Source organism: Apteryx rowi, unplaced genomic scaffold, assembly GCF_003343035.1.
Source record: "Apteryx rowi isolate R43461 unplaced genomic scaffold, aptRow1 scaffold_183, whole genome shotgun sequence".
Taxonomy (NCBI): domain Eukaryota; kingdom Metazoa; phylum Chordata; class Aves; order Apterygiformes; family Apterygidae; genus Apteryx; species Apteryx rowi.
This window is the reverse complement of record NW_020448119.1, coordinates 1,578,062-1,596,266: the sequence shown is the minus strand read 5'-3', so window position 1 is coordinate 1,596,266 and position 18,205 is coordinate 1,578,062. Positions and strand designations below refer to the sequence as shown.

The following is an 18,205-nucleotide window of genomic DNA, read 5'->3' as shown; positions in this document are numbered from 1 at the left end:
GGGGCCGGGCAGGCGTGCGACCCCCCGTCCTCGCCGAGAGCGGGGCGGCGCGGCGCGGCGGCGGCCTCCCCTCACGACTGCCCCCGAGGAGTCTCCGGGCGGCGGCAGCGCGGAGTCAAGCCGTGCGCAGCCGGTGCGCCCCGGGCCGCGCTCTGGCGCAGCGCGGCCCGGGCACGGCGTGAGCTGGCCATGAGGCAGCCCGCAGCCCTTTACGTGGGCTATGGCGCTGGCGCTGCGGCCTGTTACCGTGCCTTGGAGAAGGGGGGGTCGGGGGTAGATCAAGTAGCGGGAGCTAATTAATTCACATCCTGCAGTTGTTGGGACTCGGGGATGTCATCATTGAAAAAAAAAAAAAAACAGCTACTGACTGTTTTTAAGGCAGCGGTRCCTGCAGTTACCGTGCTAAGTAGCCTGGTTTCTGTTGCTGTGAAATTCTAATTTGCTTTAGTTAAACATATGAATAAATGTATGCAAATGAAGGCAAAGTGTCCCTGTTTTACTTTTTCCTGTGGGTCTGAATTTTGTAAATATTCTGTGTCAAAATATTCTGTGTCCAAAAGCCATCTTTTTGGGGGGAAAAAAAAACAGATTTATTTTGTTTTGACTTATATATATATATGAGGGTCTTCTCCTCTCCTCCCGTTCATAAACTATTTGTCTTTTTCCTGCAGTGTGGATGGTGGCCATTCAGGGTGATGATTTCAGCTTCTGATCATTTGGAGATTTGAATGCTTGAAATATATTTCAGTTATATGACTTTCTTTAATATAAATCCCTGTAGGAGAATTTTCAATATGCAGGTAGAGGACACCTGAAAATAGGTTCTTCAGAGGTTTCTGTTAAGTAACCTCCGTTRGCAGAAGATAGTATGGTTTGTCTAAAGAAATTTCAAGTGTGCTTCAAGGAACAAAGCAAAACCCTGAACACACATTCTCTTGATAAGCCACTTCTGCTGATTTTTGTATTTTCCACCATATTATATTATAATACTAGTCAGGTATTATAATGGGAGAGACAAATCTGTAGAGGTCAGGGAAGAAACTGCTTTTTGTGTTCACATGGATCACTAGCTTCAAAATCCAGTCTGTTTTTGGCATGAGTTTGAAACAGATTCGGGCACTGGTCACATAAACCAGTTTCTGTCTTTAATAACGGTTGACTGACATCTTGCACCGAGATGCTGTAACRATGGACTAGCACAAGCATGAAAAATAATACAAGCAAGTTCCTGTCCAAAAAAACTGATTAACTGGAAGCCAGTTGGTTTTGCTGGCACACTGGTCCCTCGATGGGACTTGATGAGACTGTCAGTGGGGGATCTAGGGCAGTGATGTCCTAAACAGAAGGAGGTCCCTCAGCTGTTTACCTGCACCAGGCACCAGGGAGGTACTGTCATAGCACAGGTTTATCAGGTGTCTACAGTTGGACCTAGAGAAAGCCAGCTAGCTAACTATAACTCAGTTTAGGTAGAATTAAAATGTGTATCACTCTGTGGAAGGAAGCGGCTAGAATATCTGGGGATGCTTAGTGACATATGTCTAAATGAAGGCATATTTTGATATTTGAGATGCGTATTCAGAGTCCTTAGTATCCGGTGTCTTGGCCTGGTTTTGGGTATTCAGTGACTGTAACCATTCTTTTATTTGCAGCTACCACAACTGTTGCCTTTTATCATTGGGTCCAGAATTTCTAGTGTTCCAGAGCAATAATAACCTTATAGCTCTGTGACCTGAAGGAATTACTCATAAGATTTTGGGTGGAAGTCAGTTTGTTGGTTTTAACCGACACAGTTGGTTTTTTTGGTATCTGATTACCTGAAAAGCTGCTTCAATCCACGTGTTGTAGAGCTACAGAGAAGAGCAATAGAGATGTTCAAGCTAGAGTCTACCTGATTTTATAGGAAGGAGGCTGTTGAGCAGTTTTTGTGAACGCCCAGTCTCAGTGGAACCGTTTTCATCCAAAAGACCTCTCGGAATATGTTTAAAGTTTAGGACATATCAGAGTTTCTCTATGTACTACTGTTTTTGGATGGAGAGTCATTTGGCTTTGATGAAGGAGTTAGTGACAATAGCAAGTTTATCAGTGGGTTGATCTGTAAAAAATCTTGTACAGTAGCTCTTGGATTTTTTTAAACAGAATAATATATGTTTTTCAATAACATGATGGGACTGGACATAAAATGAAGAGAAACAAATATAAACATTCCAGACTGCCCTTGAGATTTGGCCAGACGTGCCTTATTTTCCTCAGTGAATCTTAATAGGCTCTATCTTTCTACCTATTCATTGACTTACTTTCAGACAGGAAGTTGCATAATACATAATAATAGAAAGTGTGTTTTTAAGAAGACTGGACCATGCTTTTTAGTATAGTGACTTCTAACTTCTGCGAATTCAATTAAATTTCATCATCAAAACTAACAAGCAGTGTCCCTAACCCATTCTCCAGTCTACGCAGAGAATAAGATCACAAAGATAATGTGCTTGTATGAAGTCAACTGATTCCTTGTGAAAATGCTACTGAATATCCCAGAAAATAAAATTAAGAACCACTAAGGAGTTGTGCTCATTCCTACTTCTTAGAACCAGCTATAGGACGGTAATAGAGGAAAGTGGTAGAAGGGGGTTGACAAGCAGGTAAGGGAGAGTGAAGGGAGAGGAAAGCAGTTTGCAGTGAACAAGCCATCTAAAAATTGCAATGAATGTTAATTTTAATTTGTTTATTTTTAGGCAAAAGCAACAACTATCAAAGAAGCTCTAGCCAAATGGGTAAGTACTAGAATGGGTAAGTACTAGAACAGTATCTAGCTGCTTTGCATTACTCTGTGGCATGGATTTTGACTGTATTCAGATAAATTTATTTTTCAAACTTTTTGTAACAAATATGTTTACTTGAAACATCTGCTGCTGTAATAAATTTCACAAAGTAAAATTTTTATTACTAATATTGATGTGCAGTCAATTCTGTTAAAGTTTCTTTGTGTTCTTCTTAAAATTATATGGCTGGTAAAGATGAGTCAGTTTTGCTGTCTTGCCTTGTTCTGCTGAATATGCATTGATAGAAGGCCTGAAGCTACAAAGAGATTCAGGATATTAGTTCTTGTATTTTAATTATGCTCTGTTCATTTTACCTGAGTATAATCCCTCCCACAGAATAAATAGGTATGAAACACTGACTGTACTGAAGTCAGTGAGACATCTGCTGTTGCCTTATAACAGTGCTAAAATGAGTGTATAGAAAAAAGCTACCAGCAATGCTCAAAAATTCAACCCCCTCACCCAACTTCTAGTGGGTTCATTTCAATACATAATATTTGCTTGTTTAGTGTAGTGGTGTAGAATAAATTTAACACTGTTATATCAGTGTTTTTCTGCAGCAGTGATACACAGGCSTCTTATATTGTCCACTATGCAAAGCTTAACTCAGAATGAGTTTCTTATTTGTTTTTCTCCTTCAAGTACACCATTAATACAGACAGTTACCGGCTGTGACTGAACTGGTCTTGTAACCTTCTAGAAAGCTGTTTGATGGAGAGGACATGGATGTCATTTCAAATAATGCTACAGGATGCCTCTGGGGTCAGGGTCACAGTTCACTGAAGTCAGTGAGAATTTTCCCCCAATCTCAGTCGATTTTAGGTTAGAGCATAGATGTGCCATTCTGTGTGTACGTAGGCCCCCTCTTGTTCTGTCCGGCTGCTAGAGCAACAGCACAAACAGTTTTGGTCTCTAGATGATCTTTGTATGAGATAGTGTGGGCAGGTACAGTTGCAAGCCAGAAGATCTTTACCACCAGCTTAAGGTACAACACTGTAATTGAAGATTACTTCCTTTTTGAATGTTATCATTGTTTAGTACTTTCAGTATTTCAGGGGTTTTTTTTGTTCTTTTTTTAAGCTACACTGGTATATCCCACAAACTTCACTCCTGCTGTCATAATAAGCCAGAATGCAACATCTTGTGGAAAGTAGCATTACTAGAGATGTGAACAGAGTATAAAAAATTCTGATATTTTTCCATTTTCCTCCCTCCAAAACCTCAACTCCATATCTCCTATTAAAGATTTATTTTACATTTGCTCTTTCGTCATGTGTTTTGGGGAGAGATAATAGAATTACGTCAGTGAGTTTTTATTAAGTAAGAAGTGCTGAATTTGCTCTTCTGTCCACGTTGTTTTGGGGAGAGTTTTAACTCCTCATTTTCCTGCTCCTAATCTGAATCTACCTGACTTGTAAAATTGGATCTGATGTTGAGCTGCATTCCAGATGTTTTTCTTCCCTTCAACATAAGGATTTACTTATGCCCTGTTTCGAGTCAGGATGAAGTTAGTTAACTCAAAGAATCTTTAACTTAGCAAAAAGGAATCCTTACCTTAAAAAATGTCTGTTCTACTGGTGGTTTCTCTGTGGCTTGTTGGGGTAGTTCATCTGACCTTTTTTCTAGAACCAGGTGGCAGTCAGGATGAATGTTCTTCTGCAGGTGCTCACTCATGGCTACAGTCTCTATTGGGAGCTCATTCCCTTTCATGTTTTTAAGAAACAAATCATTTTATTGATTGGTATAGGCTGATAAATTGATAAATTGAGTATAAGTGCCAATAGATACAGTGTAATCCTTGTTTTTAGAAAAGAAAATAGAAGTTTTTTTCACCGTACTGTAGCATAACATCTGACATGCTTCTTATTTTCTAAATTGCTAATGATGAGTGAAAGATCATCACACTGAATTTGGACCGTGAATACATAGGGCAACATGTTGATTTTTCATTAAATTAAGCCACCTGAAGTGCTTGGGACATATAAAAGAGAAAATAATGTTATCAGAACTTATTTTGCATTTACTTTGAACAACCATATGAAGTATTACATATGGTTACTGAGGTGAACAGTCAATACCTGATCTTATGCTATGGGATTACTAAATACTTCTGGGATGCAATTCATTTCATTCTAAAGCAGACACATAAAATAGGTCAGACCTCAGCTTTCTCACTTTTCAATTAGCTGAGTAAAAATGGGGGAGAAAACAATACTCTCTGTTTTGTAAACCTGGGGTAGATTTCTCCTTTGTTAATGGACCTCCAGTCTTCCCGCTGAACACTGAGTGAACTGGCAAAACTCTCTCTTTGTTCTGTCAAGGAAACAGCTGTCAAAACTGCTGTTCCACCTAAATGAGTACTTATTCCAAGTGTTTACTCAATAATCACCATCAGTTCAGAATTTTAAAGGACTTGATAGACTGCAGCTTTTAAATAAACACACCCAAATGATGAAGTTATGACCATTTTTGTAAAGTTCTGAACTTACTAAAGTACTTAGTTCTCTAGAAAATTATCAACCTAGATTATAACTAGGAAATTTGCTTTTTGCTATATTCTCTAAAGCGTGAAATCTTCTCCTTTCCTTTTTTTAATGACTAAGTGGGGGTGTTTGGGGTTTTTTTTTTTAAAGCTATTAGCTCTGTGAATGGTAAGGATTTAATATTTTCTCTAAATACCAACTTTTCCATTATTTCTAACCAGCATTTGATAATCCAAAGATGGAATATAATCAGTCTAGCTTCAAAATTTCCTCCTCTTTGCTCTGTATTTTATTTTTCTTTATTGGGTAAGAGTGTAAACTGATTCTCTTTTCATGCATATGTTCCTTTGGACGTATAGTTGCATGCAAGAATTACCATCTAAGCTCATGCATATTTTAAGGCTGACCTCAAACTACCAGCACAGCTGGAGGAGCAGGAGTCACAGCACAGAGTTCATGAGGAACACCTGGGATCTGTCCAAAATGGTTAAAACCATGGAAAGACTTGAGAAAAATGCAATTGAGGTTCTCCCCCAACACAGGCTCCCCTGCCTCTGGGAACAAGTGCAAGTCTCCTAACTATACTTCATGGCTTATGGATTTCCAGCTGCATTTTGTGTTATTTGTTCACCTATAGTTGGCTGTTTCGCTAATGCTTTCAGCAGTTTAGGCTGTGCTGGGCAGCTGTAACTACGAGGAAGTAGTATGAGTGTAGCTTAGTCCTGATTTTTTGGTAGTGAGTTTTCTGGATGAAGTGGAAACGAGATTTTTCTAGCAGAGTTTTTAAGTATCTGCTTCTGCTACAGATTGGCCCTAGTTCAGGCTCCCATTTGTCAGTCTCCATGGAAGTAATTTGATTCAGCACTTCAAATCTCTAGCTAGTCTCCATTTCATTTTAGCAGAGGATCGCTGAATCAAATTGCTCAAGCGTAACACAACTTTTTTTAAACAAAGAAAGTGTATGTAATGTATAAGTGTTTTATTACCTTGGACATAAGCAAGCCTTCTCCTCTCTACTCGCCTTCCCCCCACCCCCTTTTTTTAATTCAGGCTGTATTTGTGATTTAGTGAAATTGGGTTGTTGTGGCTGAGGTGTCATTCAGAAAAGCAACACCAGTAGGTGTCTTGATAAAGAGTATTCAGAATGCTTTCTCTTTTCATTAATAACTTTTAATAGTATGTTGGCATTAATTTATAATAATTGCATGTACCAGTGAGTATATTCTTTGCCTTCTCTTTTCTTTAGGAAGAAAAAACTGGACAGAAGGCTTCAGAGGCAAAGGAGGTGAAACTCTATGGCCAGATTCCTCCTGTAGAGAGGATGGATGAATCTCTCTCCACGCTTGTTAACTGCGAGTAAGTTCTGTTAAAAACAAATCGGAAGACAAATATTCTCTTCTCTTTGTATTAATTTTCATTTTTTCTGTTGTCCACTATGCAAACATGTATCTACTATGTTTAAGTGTGGCCTTCAAAGCAGCACCTTTCTTTTTTCTCAGCTGGGCTTCTTCTTCCACACACAGTTCCTGCTTGTTTGAGGTTTTTTCCTATGATTCCTGTCACTTAACTGAGAAGATGTTAGGGTAGATTCTGTATTAATATTTGTCCTCAGAAAATTAGCACATTATTCACCAGTATGTAATTACAGGTCCGTGTCTGGAATCTGCTAACTAACAGACACATTTGCAATCCATTTATTTATTTTTCTGTGGTATTATAAACCAGAGTCTGCAATAACACATCCATTTGTTCAGGCTCTTTCTGCCTTTAATGACAAATCTGAGGTACTTCCTAAAATACTATTTGTACTGACTCCTACAGTGTTAAGGTTGTAACTGCACAATGAACTGTCTTGGTGAATGTGCCCAAATGGCAAAGTGCAGCGGCATGCACAGATATCTAAGTATCTCTGGGTGCCAAAGCAATATGGCTGCTGTTTAACTGACCAAACTGTTGTAATAATATCTATGTTTGAAATGCGAAAGCAAGAGAAAAGTAGACCTAACTAGGACTTTCAGAGAGAAATTACAGGCATTTCAGAAAGAAATGGCTGCCTATTTGTTAAGGTTAGACATAAAAAGATAATCCCCTATGTGATRTAAATTACTGGTGGTAGTTTCCCAGAAGCTAAATAAAGTTGCAGAAATCTTGATGGTTTGAGGATATTATAAGTCTGTTCACATAGTTAGTTAGTTTACCATCTAATGAGAGAAAAATAAATTGTAATTTATTCCTAATGTAGTAGTGTTTGGAAGTGGAACTCTTCTAGTACAGTGATCCCTCTTATACTGTCAGCATAAAAATGATTGATTATTCTTGTTTTGAAAGGAAGCTGTCATTGTCTACAAACTGCATTGAAAGAATCACCAACTTGAACAGCCTAAGTAAGTGACAAGCCAGTGGCTGATTATATTCATTTTCTAGTTGCTTAGATTGGACATATACCATAACCTGGATCTAGCTGTATACCCAGTCTTATCCTTATTAATTCTTTTACCTTAGAAAATTACATGTGATTTTTAAAATTACCGTTATTGGAGAATGCATGTTTAGCAGTAATGGTGTATTAAAGCATGTACCCATGGGCACTAGTCTTGGCAGTTAGCCTGTGCAAGTTTAACAACAGCAAAAAATCCATACAGAAAACACCTTTACAACTTCCAGTAGGCCTGGGTTGTGATATTCAACAGGTAATCAAATCCAGAGTGGTTTAATGACCTGTTTCCATGCTGATAACGGAGAGAGTCTGCAGTTCAACAGCTTTTTATCTGTGGTGTTGTCTGTTGCTGAGGTTGTAGACCTGGGTGGAAAAATGTCATTCCATTTTGCAGAGGATTTGGTTATACTGGTTTGGATTGCGGTCATACCTGAAAGGGGTGTGCTGGGGGCGAGGGGGAGCCAGCTGTCTACAAGTGGAACTGAGCTCTTGTTTCCTGGGCAGCTGTTCTGGATCTATGAAACCTTGAAACCCATCGGGTTGCTGACTTTAGGACCAAAATCTTAATGGTCTGTCCCCAAGTTGTGGACCCTGTGGCAAGGAGCTGCAGGTTTTGGGCTGGAACTTCCAGGCTTTTCTGTCCCCATCAAATTGCCAGGCAGATGGACAAGGAACCTGGAGTCCCATCCTCTCCAGCTACACACCCATGGGGCTGCCAAAGGAGCCTGATGAACTTTACTGCCTCCATAATATGCTTAGACTTCCACAAATTCGCAAATACTGATGGGGAAAAAACACTCCCTTAGAGTCTTTCCAAATAACTACTGTGAATATTTCACTTTGATTAACTCTATCACAAACAAAAAATGATTAAGCAATTACAGAAAAGTGAAACAGTCTTTAGTGGGAGAAAACTTTAAAAGCCTTTAAAGCATCTTAAATGTTTATATTAATAAAATGTAGAATCAAACCATCCAGTCTGTACCAAATATCTGATCCTGCAAGCAGACACAATAGAACCACATGGTCTGTCTTTTAAAGGTTTAGAGTGTGAGAAACTCTCAGTTTCTATTGCTTTCTGTGAAAGAGAGAGAAAGTAGTGCTTATAGCTATGAAAATCAGGTGAGTAACTGTTACTGTTGCATATTTGATTTGGTTCATTGTGGAGAGGAAGCTGAGAAATAAGTTTAACCATCCAGCACTTTTTTCAGACAAAAAAGATTAATGTTAATGTATCTTCCTAGTTATAATTATGTCGAGTAGATAATTTTGTGTAAAGAACTACACCCCTCTATCCATACATTTGAGGAAGATGTTTCAGATGATAGCAAAAAGCAGGTAATTTTGTGTTTTAGCAACTGTAAATATTCCATGAGGGAGATTTAGCTTCCTCTAAAATACAGAATTTCTCAGAACGAGTACTAAAGAGCAATAACAGTACTTAGAAACAATTTTAAGGCATGGCATTTAAGGCATTCTGTTATTTTGTATTTCTAAGTATCCTTGTACCCTTGTATTTCTCAGAAATTTCAAAAGCTAATGCAGACTTATAATTTCTAGCCATGCATTTCAGCGAGAACAAGGATAGCTGGCTAGATCAAAAGGCCTTCTGCTGCTGCTCCCCTCTGTGGACAGAGATCCTTAGGGATATTCTGAAGAGTATTAGCTGTAGTAGGCTTTAGACTTAGTGATTATGATTCTTCATATTTTAAGCATAGTTATGTATTAAGCTGTTGTGTATAAAAAAAAAAAGAATTCAGAATCCTGAACTCTTTAATGAAAATGAATGTTCATCTTTTAGAATATTTACCTTTTTTTATCAGGTGTGGTTTCATCCCTGCATTCCTTGGGATAGGAACAATATAAATGAACATATAACTGTCTATTCCAGACTAGGCTTGAATACTCTCTCCATAGCAATCCTGAGCCACTAAATGTGCTATCTATGCATCATATATTGCTACTCAGTTGGAATATTCATTGGTCTTGCCTTTAATTATTGTACAACGTATTTCAATCATTGTGCATACAAGAGCAAAACAAGTTCATTAATTAATTGATCCTTAATTCAGTTAAGAAGAAGTCTTGAAATATTCAAGGAAGGTTTTGATTCAAAATTAACCCAGCTAGATGCTACAACACAGTTTACATATTTACACCTGGAAGAAGGCTTGTGTGAAAACTGAAAATGAGTTTCACAAAAAGATTGCAATTTTAATAGCTTTGAGTTATATTAGTATTGCACTGAAAACCAGCAAGAACAGCTCACTTGAAAAGGAATTTCATCTGGGTGCTAGACCAACTGAAATGTCTCTCATCAGACTTCTGTAAGGCAGCTTCATATGCTGCCTCTATTTTAGAAAACAAATCTTTTGCCTTAAAATAAGATCAGAACAACTTTTGCCTAGAGAAGAAAGGGCATGGACCACATAAGATCAGAACTAGCAAGTCAGCAGTGAGAGTTCAAGTAGGAAACAAAATAATAGCTTTTGTTGAGTATCTATTGGGACTGAATTTCAGCTAAGTAATGTACCAACGAACAGTTTTGTATTCATCTATGTATTTCTGAGCTGTCCACCATGGACTGGACGTTCCTCATGATCTGTGTATGTAGAGAGTTTTGCTTCTGTTATGTCATTCTTTTTTAATACAGCTTGTTCAGAATGCAAATATTTTTAGAATTAGAATGTGGGGTTTTACCAGACTTATAGCATCTTCTTGCAATTTAAAAAGAATCTCTTATTAATAAGAAACTGTTTCATCTGTTGCAGAAAATTTGAGAATTCTGTCTTTGGGAAGAAATAACATAAAGAACTTGAACGGATTGGTACGTGCTTCTTAGCAGTAACTAATATTCACTAATGAAATGGAGTGCTCTCTTGAATTTGGATCACTGAATTCCCCTTATTGCCTAACCATTCCTTTCATTTTCTCCTTTCACTACAATCTTTTCACCCTCTCACACATTGCTTCTGAATTTTCAAATTCTCTTCCTTCTCTTCCTATTTTTTTTTTTCTTTTTACTCTCTTCATGTTTGGAGATTTTTCAGGGCTAATTTACTCCATAAAAGGATATTAGAAAGGGGGAGTTCTTCATTTGTGATGACGAAGAACAGAACTTTTATTTTAAAATTGTTTAGGTTTGTAAAGCACTTTAAATTCCACTAGCTTTACATGAAAATAATTTATTCTAACATTTTGAATATGGAATTTTTTTCCAGAACATACTTGGATTATGGTTCTGTACTACAAATATTGGCAGTCACGTGAACCCATGGTTCATGAGTGCCGCTTTTTATGGGTAACTGGCACTCTGAGCAATATGGCTTTGGGGGAGAAGATGGTGACAGGACTAAGTCTACCAGGCAAAGGAAAAATTATTGGGGAAAAACAGGATCGATTTTGTTACATTTGTATTAATGGCAGAAAATTATTTTTAATCATCTGATTAATTAAGCCAAATGAATATAGGAAATGTTTTCTTCCTCAAGACTGGTTGTATGTTTCTCCTGCAGAATGTCTCTCTTCAAGGCTGTTCCCACCTTTGGAGATGCCGTATCTCTTAAGTGTGAAATATACAGTCAATGTGTAATGGTTGGTTTAAAAAAATACCTCTGTTTTTGAGGGAATTGTGAAAGCAATTTCTGGCCTACAGATATGAACATACATGTACCTGAATCTATTCAGTCCCTCATACTGTATAAAAATCCCTCTAATGTGGTTGTTGAATCGCAGTCACTTTGTATGTACTTACAGTGCACAAACAGCCAAATTAGTCTCCTCTGACCCTATGCCTTAAAAAGAACTGCTCCAGCCAGCTATTCCTTGTATTATTCTAGTATTGTGACTTCTTTCCTCCTAAATATATTTCAGATCCTTTGTACTTAATCCCCATGGGTATTTGTCGTGCATAATTAGGGACCTGCTTGAAAGGATATGAGGACCAATATGCATTAATAGTTTATTACATGAGATGACCTGCAGGGTGTGAAGAAGAGAGAAGCTGAAGAATAAGGAAGACTTACCTTCACTTCTCTGAGTAGTCCTGTCATTTTCCAGGAGGCAGTTGCAGATACTTTAGAGGAGCTGTGGATCTCATACAACTTCATTGAGAAGCTGAGGGGGATCCGTGTAATGAAGAAGCTGAAGGTTCTCTATATGTCAAATAATTTGGTGAAAGACTGGGGTAAGCCAGACCTTTTTGTTCTGTAACTTCTTACTTTCTTATGGGGAATGCATAGGTTAAGTCAGTAAGTGGAAAATAGTTCTGTTTGTTCTAGGGGCTAAGTTTTACTGATAACTACAGAGAATCCCTAAATCTCTGCTCATGCAAGAGATTAAAAATAGTTAGAAAATAGTTCAAAATTTGAATTTAATTTCTAAGCCCAATGGATTTTGTCCTTTGAACCATCTTTCTCTGACTTCTTTTATAGTACATGCCTGTTCTTTAACTTGATACCAATTTTTGCCCAAACAGTCCCCATCCTCTTTTATTCCATGCTATTTGTGTTTGTATTGACCTTGAAAGGAAGGTTTGCTGCAGATGTACTTTCCACGTTCCACAATCTGGTTGGTGTTTTCACATTTGTGGTTGCAGCAGAGTTTGTGAGACTGGCAGAGTTGCCATTACTAGAGGATCTGGTGTTTGTAGGCAATCCACTACAAGAGAAATACGCCTCTGATCAGAAGAACAGTTGGATTGAAGAAGCAACCAAACGAGTGCCCAAGCTGAAAAAGCTAGATGGTGAGTTTGGGGCATGAGGCAATTGGTGTAAGTTAATAGCTTAATATACAGAAGACCACAGTGAAATAAATCATAGCCTCAGAAATACATGTGTGACCATGTAATACTCCTCTTCTCCTTCCTCTCACTGAGTTATTATTCAGAAGTAGACTAGCTTCTGACAGCTGAATTTTGCAACCCTGGCTTCAGGGTCTTCTGAAAGTGTCTGATAGATTTCAGAGTGTTAAATCTATGCGGCCTTGCAGCTGGACTTGATCCTTGAAGTTGTCCAGTCAAATAGTTCTAGCACCTAGCTAATAAGGAACTGAAACATATGTATGTTTATTTTTAATACTGGTTTGATGTTCTCTTGTGAAGTTCACACATTGACTCATGTAATTATATACTTACATGTTTAGCATTAAATAAGTTAACAAGACTTCCATCTGCCAAGTGGAATTATAGTTTTCACAACAAAGTCGAGTTACAATTTTTCCAAAAAAAGATGGTGTCATGGGGGATAGGGATATATAGGTATATGTTCTCTGTTTTGCTTCTGGTGCAAGGGCAGGTTTTCAAAACTTCACGCAAGTTTCCCAAATGCCTGAATATGCCCCTCTCTTCACTGCAGTAAGCCTCAATTTATGAGCTTTCCTCTGCTGCTTTCTTTTTTTAGTGGCTGATATGAAAATATATTAAAGCATGTCCTGATTAGTGAGTAAAAGCGAGACAATTTTAAAAGCTATTTTAAAATATGTTATTTTCTGCTAATGGAGTTATTAACTGTTCACTGTTATCCCCTGTTTACTAAAGCAATGAAGAGAAGAGCAGGACTGGTAATATTAATAAAGAGTCAGCGTAGCAGCAGGGAAGATATGGGTGCATAGGGGGCAACAAGAGAACAGCATCAATGCAGTGGGCGATGGATGGGAAATCAAAGCCAGATCAACTGAAGTAATAAGAACTAGGGAGAAGCTGAAGGCTAGTGAGAGGGCTGTACTGCTATGAAGGATGGCCTGCAATAGTCCATTCACTGGTGTAACAGAAAATGTTATGTGAATAGAAAAGCTGGAGCAGGGCAAGTATTTGTATGGGCAAAGGGTAACCTTGCTAGTACAGGGCTGCACCCTTAGTTTTGTAAGCGTTGTTGCAGCCTGGAGCAATGGACAGCTCTGAATTAGGTTTGTGTATTTCCTACACAATGTAGAAGGAGAGGAAGATATTTAAAAATGGAAGCCACAAAATACAGAATGTGGAGTAAAGCAGATCTCAGAAATGCTGTAGCAGGACATAAGTTTCTTGTGGCTGCAGTGTCCCAAGATCTTGCTATGCTTATGCAGTATATGTGAGATGACTAATATAGGGATCTGAAAATGAGTAAAATGTTTGAAGATGTTCTGGATGAAAATAGGCATTGATGGTATCTTTGGGCAGGTGTCTTCTTTCTCTTGGTTCCTGTGCCGGGATCCCTCCTCAGAAGTTAGGTGCCTAACCATGACAGAAATCAGGCTGCTTTGTTTTTATTTTCAGTTTCCTATTTGTGAAAAAACAGAGACACAGCGCCCCAATCTTGCAGTAAGCAAAGAGTTCTCACCTCAGAGCCTCACCAAAGTCAAGTCTCTGCTCCAAGCTGATCAAAGCATGAGTATGAACCTACAGTTCCCATTTCCCAGGTGAATGTTCTGGTCACTAGCACAGGTGGATGGACATATACCTCCACACCCCTACTATTCTTGTACTGTTTATTTAGGCATGTACTTTACTGTGCTACTTCAGTGTGCTGTGAGCTCACCTGTACTATTGAATCTTGCTAGCGTGGGGAAAATGTCTAATTTGATAAATCTTTTGGGGACTGTTAGCATTGCAGCTTATTTTAAGTTCATGAACACATCACTGTGAGGTGGTATCCTGAGCCTTGCAGTCTGTCAGAATCTGAGGTGCCCTTGCATTGTGTTGCATTCATACCTTGTATAGGGTATGTTCATACTGTGCAATGCAGCTTTAGTCTGTGACACCCAAGTTAGCTTTAAGAAGGTGTAACCATATTGCTTCTTGGATCCCCACTAAGAATTCACTCTTTGGCACTATGTTTTGTAGTATAGACATCCTAGTTAGGTATCTTTGATGATGTAGCCTGTACAGTATGTCATGGAAATGGCAGTACAAAGTAGGGGCTCTCCAAGAGGAAGATTGAGTGCTAGTTGGATGCTAGCAGTTGAAACATCACAGTGCATCTTCCAGTGACCAAGTTAGGCTGATCTTTGTGGGTCATGCTTTAATACTTTTTTACCTTTAGTATCTTTTTGCTACTAAAGAAGTTGGAAAAGCATCCAAGAGAAGATCTCATCAGTTGAAGCCTCTTCTAGTTAAGAGGGATTCAGTTATGTAGAAAGTTGGTGTCTACAGTTAGAAGCAGTGGCAGCAAATAGTTGTGCAACTCTTTCTTCCTTCTGTCAGTCCAGATAAGCTTTCAGGTATATCAGCATCAACTATACCTTTCTCTGCATAATCTGTTTGTAAATCTTTGCAGATTTGTTCTCTTTCTCTCTTTTTCTTTTAGGTATCCTAGTTATTAAACAAGAAGATGAGGAAGAAGGAGGAAACTGATAAAGCTTTCTTGTTGGGTATTTAATTATTTAAGTATTTCCAGAATGGCTCAGTACATAGAACTTTTATATAAATGTTTGTTTTGAAGAAAATCTTTGGGCAACTTTTAAAAGACTAGCTTATCTCCACAGCCTCTCACCTGAAGAATTGTTTTCCAAAACCTGGGCACACCAATTTGTCACTCATGTCACCTTCTGAAGAGACCAGTGGAGCTGAGTTTATCTGCTGTTTGACTAACAAAAGATCTTTACCTAAAATAATATGTAGCTATTTTAAATCCCTGATTAGTGATGCTTGTTGTTCACTCTTGGGTTACAATAGAACAGTTTTAGCTTGTTAAGTGCAGCTGGCCAACATTATCATTTGAAACACTGAGGCCAAAAGAACAGCATTGTGTTTTAGAGAGACTTTATAGACTTTGTTCTGTTTAATTTTGTCATGGGAATCCCTTAATATTTTCAATACGGGAGTTTGCCTTCTCTGCTCCTTAACTGTTATGCCAAACGGTCCCAGTAGTTGCAGACTTGCGCACAAAAAAGATATTGGTCTGATGATCTCTTGTTACTGGCCTTAAGTCTTGAATTGGTTTTCTTGCATTGAACTCTTAACTTCATTGCTTAGAAGGCCATGTATAACTTCTTACATATTTATTTATTTTAAAGAAGCAATAGCACCTTTTTACATGGTTTCAGATGAGACTAAAATATTTGCTAGTTTTTTCTTTGTCTCTTATAAGACACTATTTTTTTTTGGAATATGTGGACTATTAGCCTGCTGCTGGTTCCTAGTTTCTTTCTGGCTGATCGAGGCACAATCCTTCTCAGCTCTGGAATTTTCATGTAACGAAGTAAGTAGGCTAACAATCAGAAACAAGCAATGAACAAAAGACCTGGGTTTGAGGATATAAAATTTTGGTTATGAGGATACTTGGTTTTTTTCTAAAGCACAGATGTAAGCAATGCATGAAAGGTTTATGTAGTTAGTGAGGAAGGTGGGATGAGGTGGGAAGTAGGCACTGGAAAATAAATATKGAAGTGCCAGATGTGCTGAATTGCAAGGAAAACAGTTTCGTAAAGCCCCCATATGTGACAGGTAACTGTTTTGTAGTGAAAAGCATTAAGTACTGATGAAGACATGTATCTGATTGCACTACTGGGCGCCAATAGTGACTTTTTTCCTCCCCTCTTTAGAGAATAGATCAAGTGACCTATGTAGATTTTTCTGCAGCTTGTTTTTTTTTAAGCTTTTCTTCTTATTCTTGGTACCATCTTTGTTTAAATTATAATAGCAATGAGTCTATTTGCTGGTTCCAGAACTGATGTAGAAGGGATGGAGGCAGAAATCGACTTTTAATGATTTTGTTTGTGGAGGTGTGGCAGGGGTCAAGATCGTGGAAGTCATTGTCAGAGAAGAGAAGGTTTAAGTAAGTTGGCCCAGGCAACAGTAGTATTCAGCTCTTTTTGTGATGGGCAGGAATATTAAAGCTCCAGGTCTAATTTTAATAGATGATAATTCTAGAGCTGATCAATTTCTAAGTGAACAGTACAAAGTAGAAGGTTACAAGCAAATTATAGTTCCGTTTCAATATATTCTTTCTAGTTGTTCTTTTCATTGTTAGAGCAATTCTTAGGCAGTCCCACTGAAATTGGCAATTGCAGGTAAGACTTAAGTTTGATTTAGGTCCACTTTGTGAAATAATGTCAGAAGAGCAGTGGCAAAAGCTTTAGACATTCTGTACAAGCTCTTTCCAGACAGCTGTTTATCCTGACCAGAAAGCTGCCTGTTTCTTAATTAGCTCACTGGATTTATCTTATGGACAACTTTATACTCATACGTAGTTTCTTTTTAGAATTTTTCTCCTGGCTTTATCACTAGTAAAGTCCCCATTGACCAAGAAGCATGATGGGAGCCAGCATATATAGCTAGTTAACAGCCAGGTCATATTGGCTTCTTTCAAAACTAATCCAGTCAGTTGACTTGCAGCCAACCACTTCTGGAAAAGTGGATGTGCTTCAAGAACATGCATAATGCAGTGCTTATGACAAACTCAGCCTCTGCTGCCACCATCTTCTGTGTTAGAGCAATGGCGAATTGGCTTGTGCTCCTGACTACTGTAATTAAAGCGTGTTTAAAATGAGCCAGAACTTGAGTGGAACGCAACTTGACTTCTGACTATTGCCAGCAAATGGAAATGCCAAATTCATATACACCGTTGGGAGAAGTTTTCAGAATCAAATATTCAGTGCTGTTGTCATGGAGTATGGTCACAAGCAACATCGCTGTTTTCTCACAGCAAGATTTCTACAGGTACGGTACGTATGGCTAACTTAGCTCCTTGAATGAAATAAGGCAGGGGAGTGGATATGAGAGAGCAGTCCAATGCCATGTATAATCCTACTGGTGGACTTTTAATATCTAAATATGGTCTAAATACTGTACATTTATGAAGGCAGACTTAGATACAGAAAATACTCTGTTTTGGCTATTTTGTGACATTCTGAGAACAGAATACAAAGTTGGGACTATGTTTTGAACAACCTATGGCTCCACTGATGAGACCGGAAGGATAACAAAAGTATAGTTCCTGGCTCTTGTAAGTGACAAATGCAGTCTATACATACTGTAATTATTCCAAGAACTTTGGCGACTCTTAGTTCCTGAAGCTGTCTTCATTCTGTGGCCCATTGTCATCAGCTCTTTTCACAGATAAACAGCACAAATTCCCTAGCTCTTCTTCAGAGCTGCATTATAAATACCACAAAAGATCACAGCTGAAGGAATGGGGCATCTAGTTACAGCAGCAGTAAGGTACACTTTGAAGTAAAGTAAAGTAAAAAGATTTTCTGCTCCCTTTCACCCTTCATGCAGTGATAACTTCCAGCATATAATTTAAACCCTTCTGATAAAAACTGTCAGTCTCAATAGAAACAATACGGTAAGAAAAAAACAGGCCATGGAACTCMGATAGCTGTCAGAGACTCCAGCTTAGAGCTGGGTGGAAGTTTCAGCTTAGTTTTGCTTTGCCTGATGAATCATGGTTCCTTTCATGAACAAATCAAAATCCCCCTGAACTTCTCCCGAATCAGTAGTTTTTCATACATTTTAAGATTTGCACTTTAAAATTATGCAGTGGATGTGG

The 18,205-nt window shown here is 38.3% G+C and overlaps 1 protein-coding gene across 9 annotated transcripts in view; it reads left to right on the top strand.

Moving 5' to 3' along the window:
* The window catches only part of LOC112964043 (dynein light chain 1, axonemal-like), a 26,658-nt gene extending 8,453 nt beyond the window's left edge, over nucleotides 1-18,205 (top strand). For 3 of the 9 annotated variants that reach the window (XM_026061654.1, XM_026061659.1, XM_026061660.1), the window contains 7 exons: nucleotides 2,730-2,768; nucleotides 6,546-6,655; nucleotides 7,628-7,683; nucleotides 10,508-10,563; nucleotides 11,796-11,922; nucleotides 12,265-12,480; nucleotides 15,020-18,205. In XM_026061654.1, the coding sequence (XP_025917439.1) occupies nucleotides 2,730-2,768; nucleotides 6,546-6,655; nucleotides 7,628-7,683; nucleotides 10,508-10,563; nucleotides 11,796-11,922; nucleotides 12,265-12,480; nucleotides 15,020-15,066 (651 nt within the window). In that variant the 3' untranslated portion in view covers nucleotides 15,067-18,205. Of the gene's footprint in view, nucleotides 1-2,729; nucleotides 2,769-6,545; nucleotides 6,656-7,627; nucleotides 7,684-10,507; nucleotides 10,564-11,795; nucleotides 11,923-12,264; nucleotides 12,481-13,989; nucleotides 14,133-15,019 lie in introns of all 9 variants that reach the window. The other 6 variants (XR_003252820.1, XR_003252819.1, XM_026061656.1 and 3 more) reach the window with 6 other exon arrangements.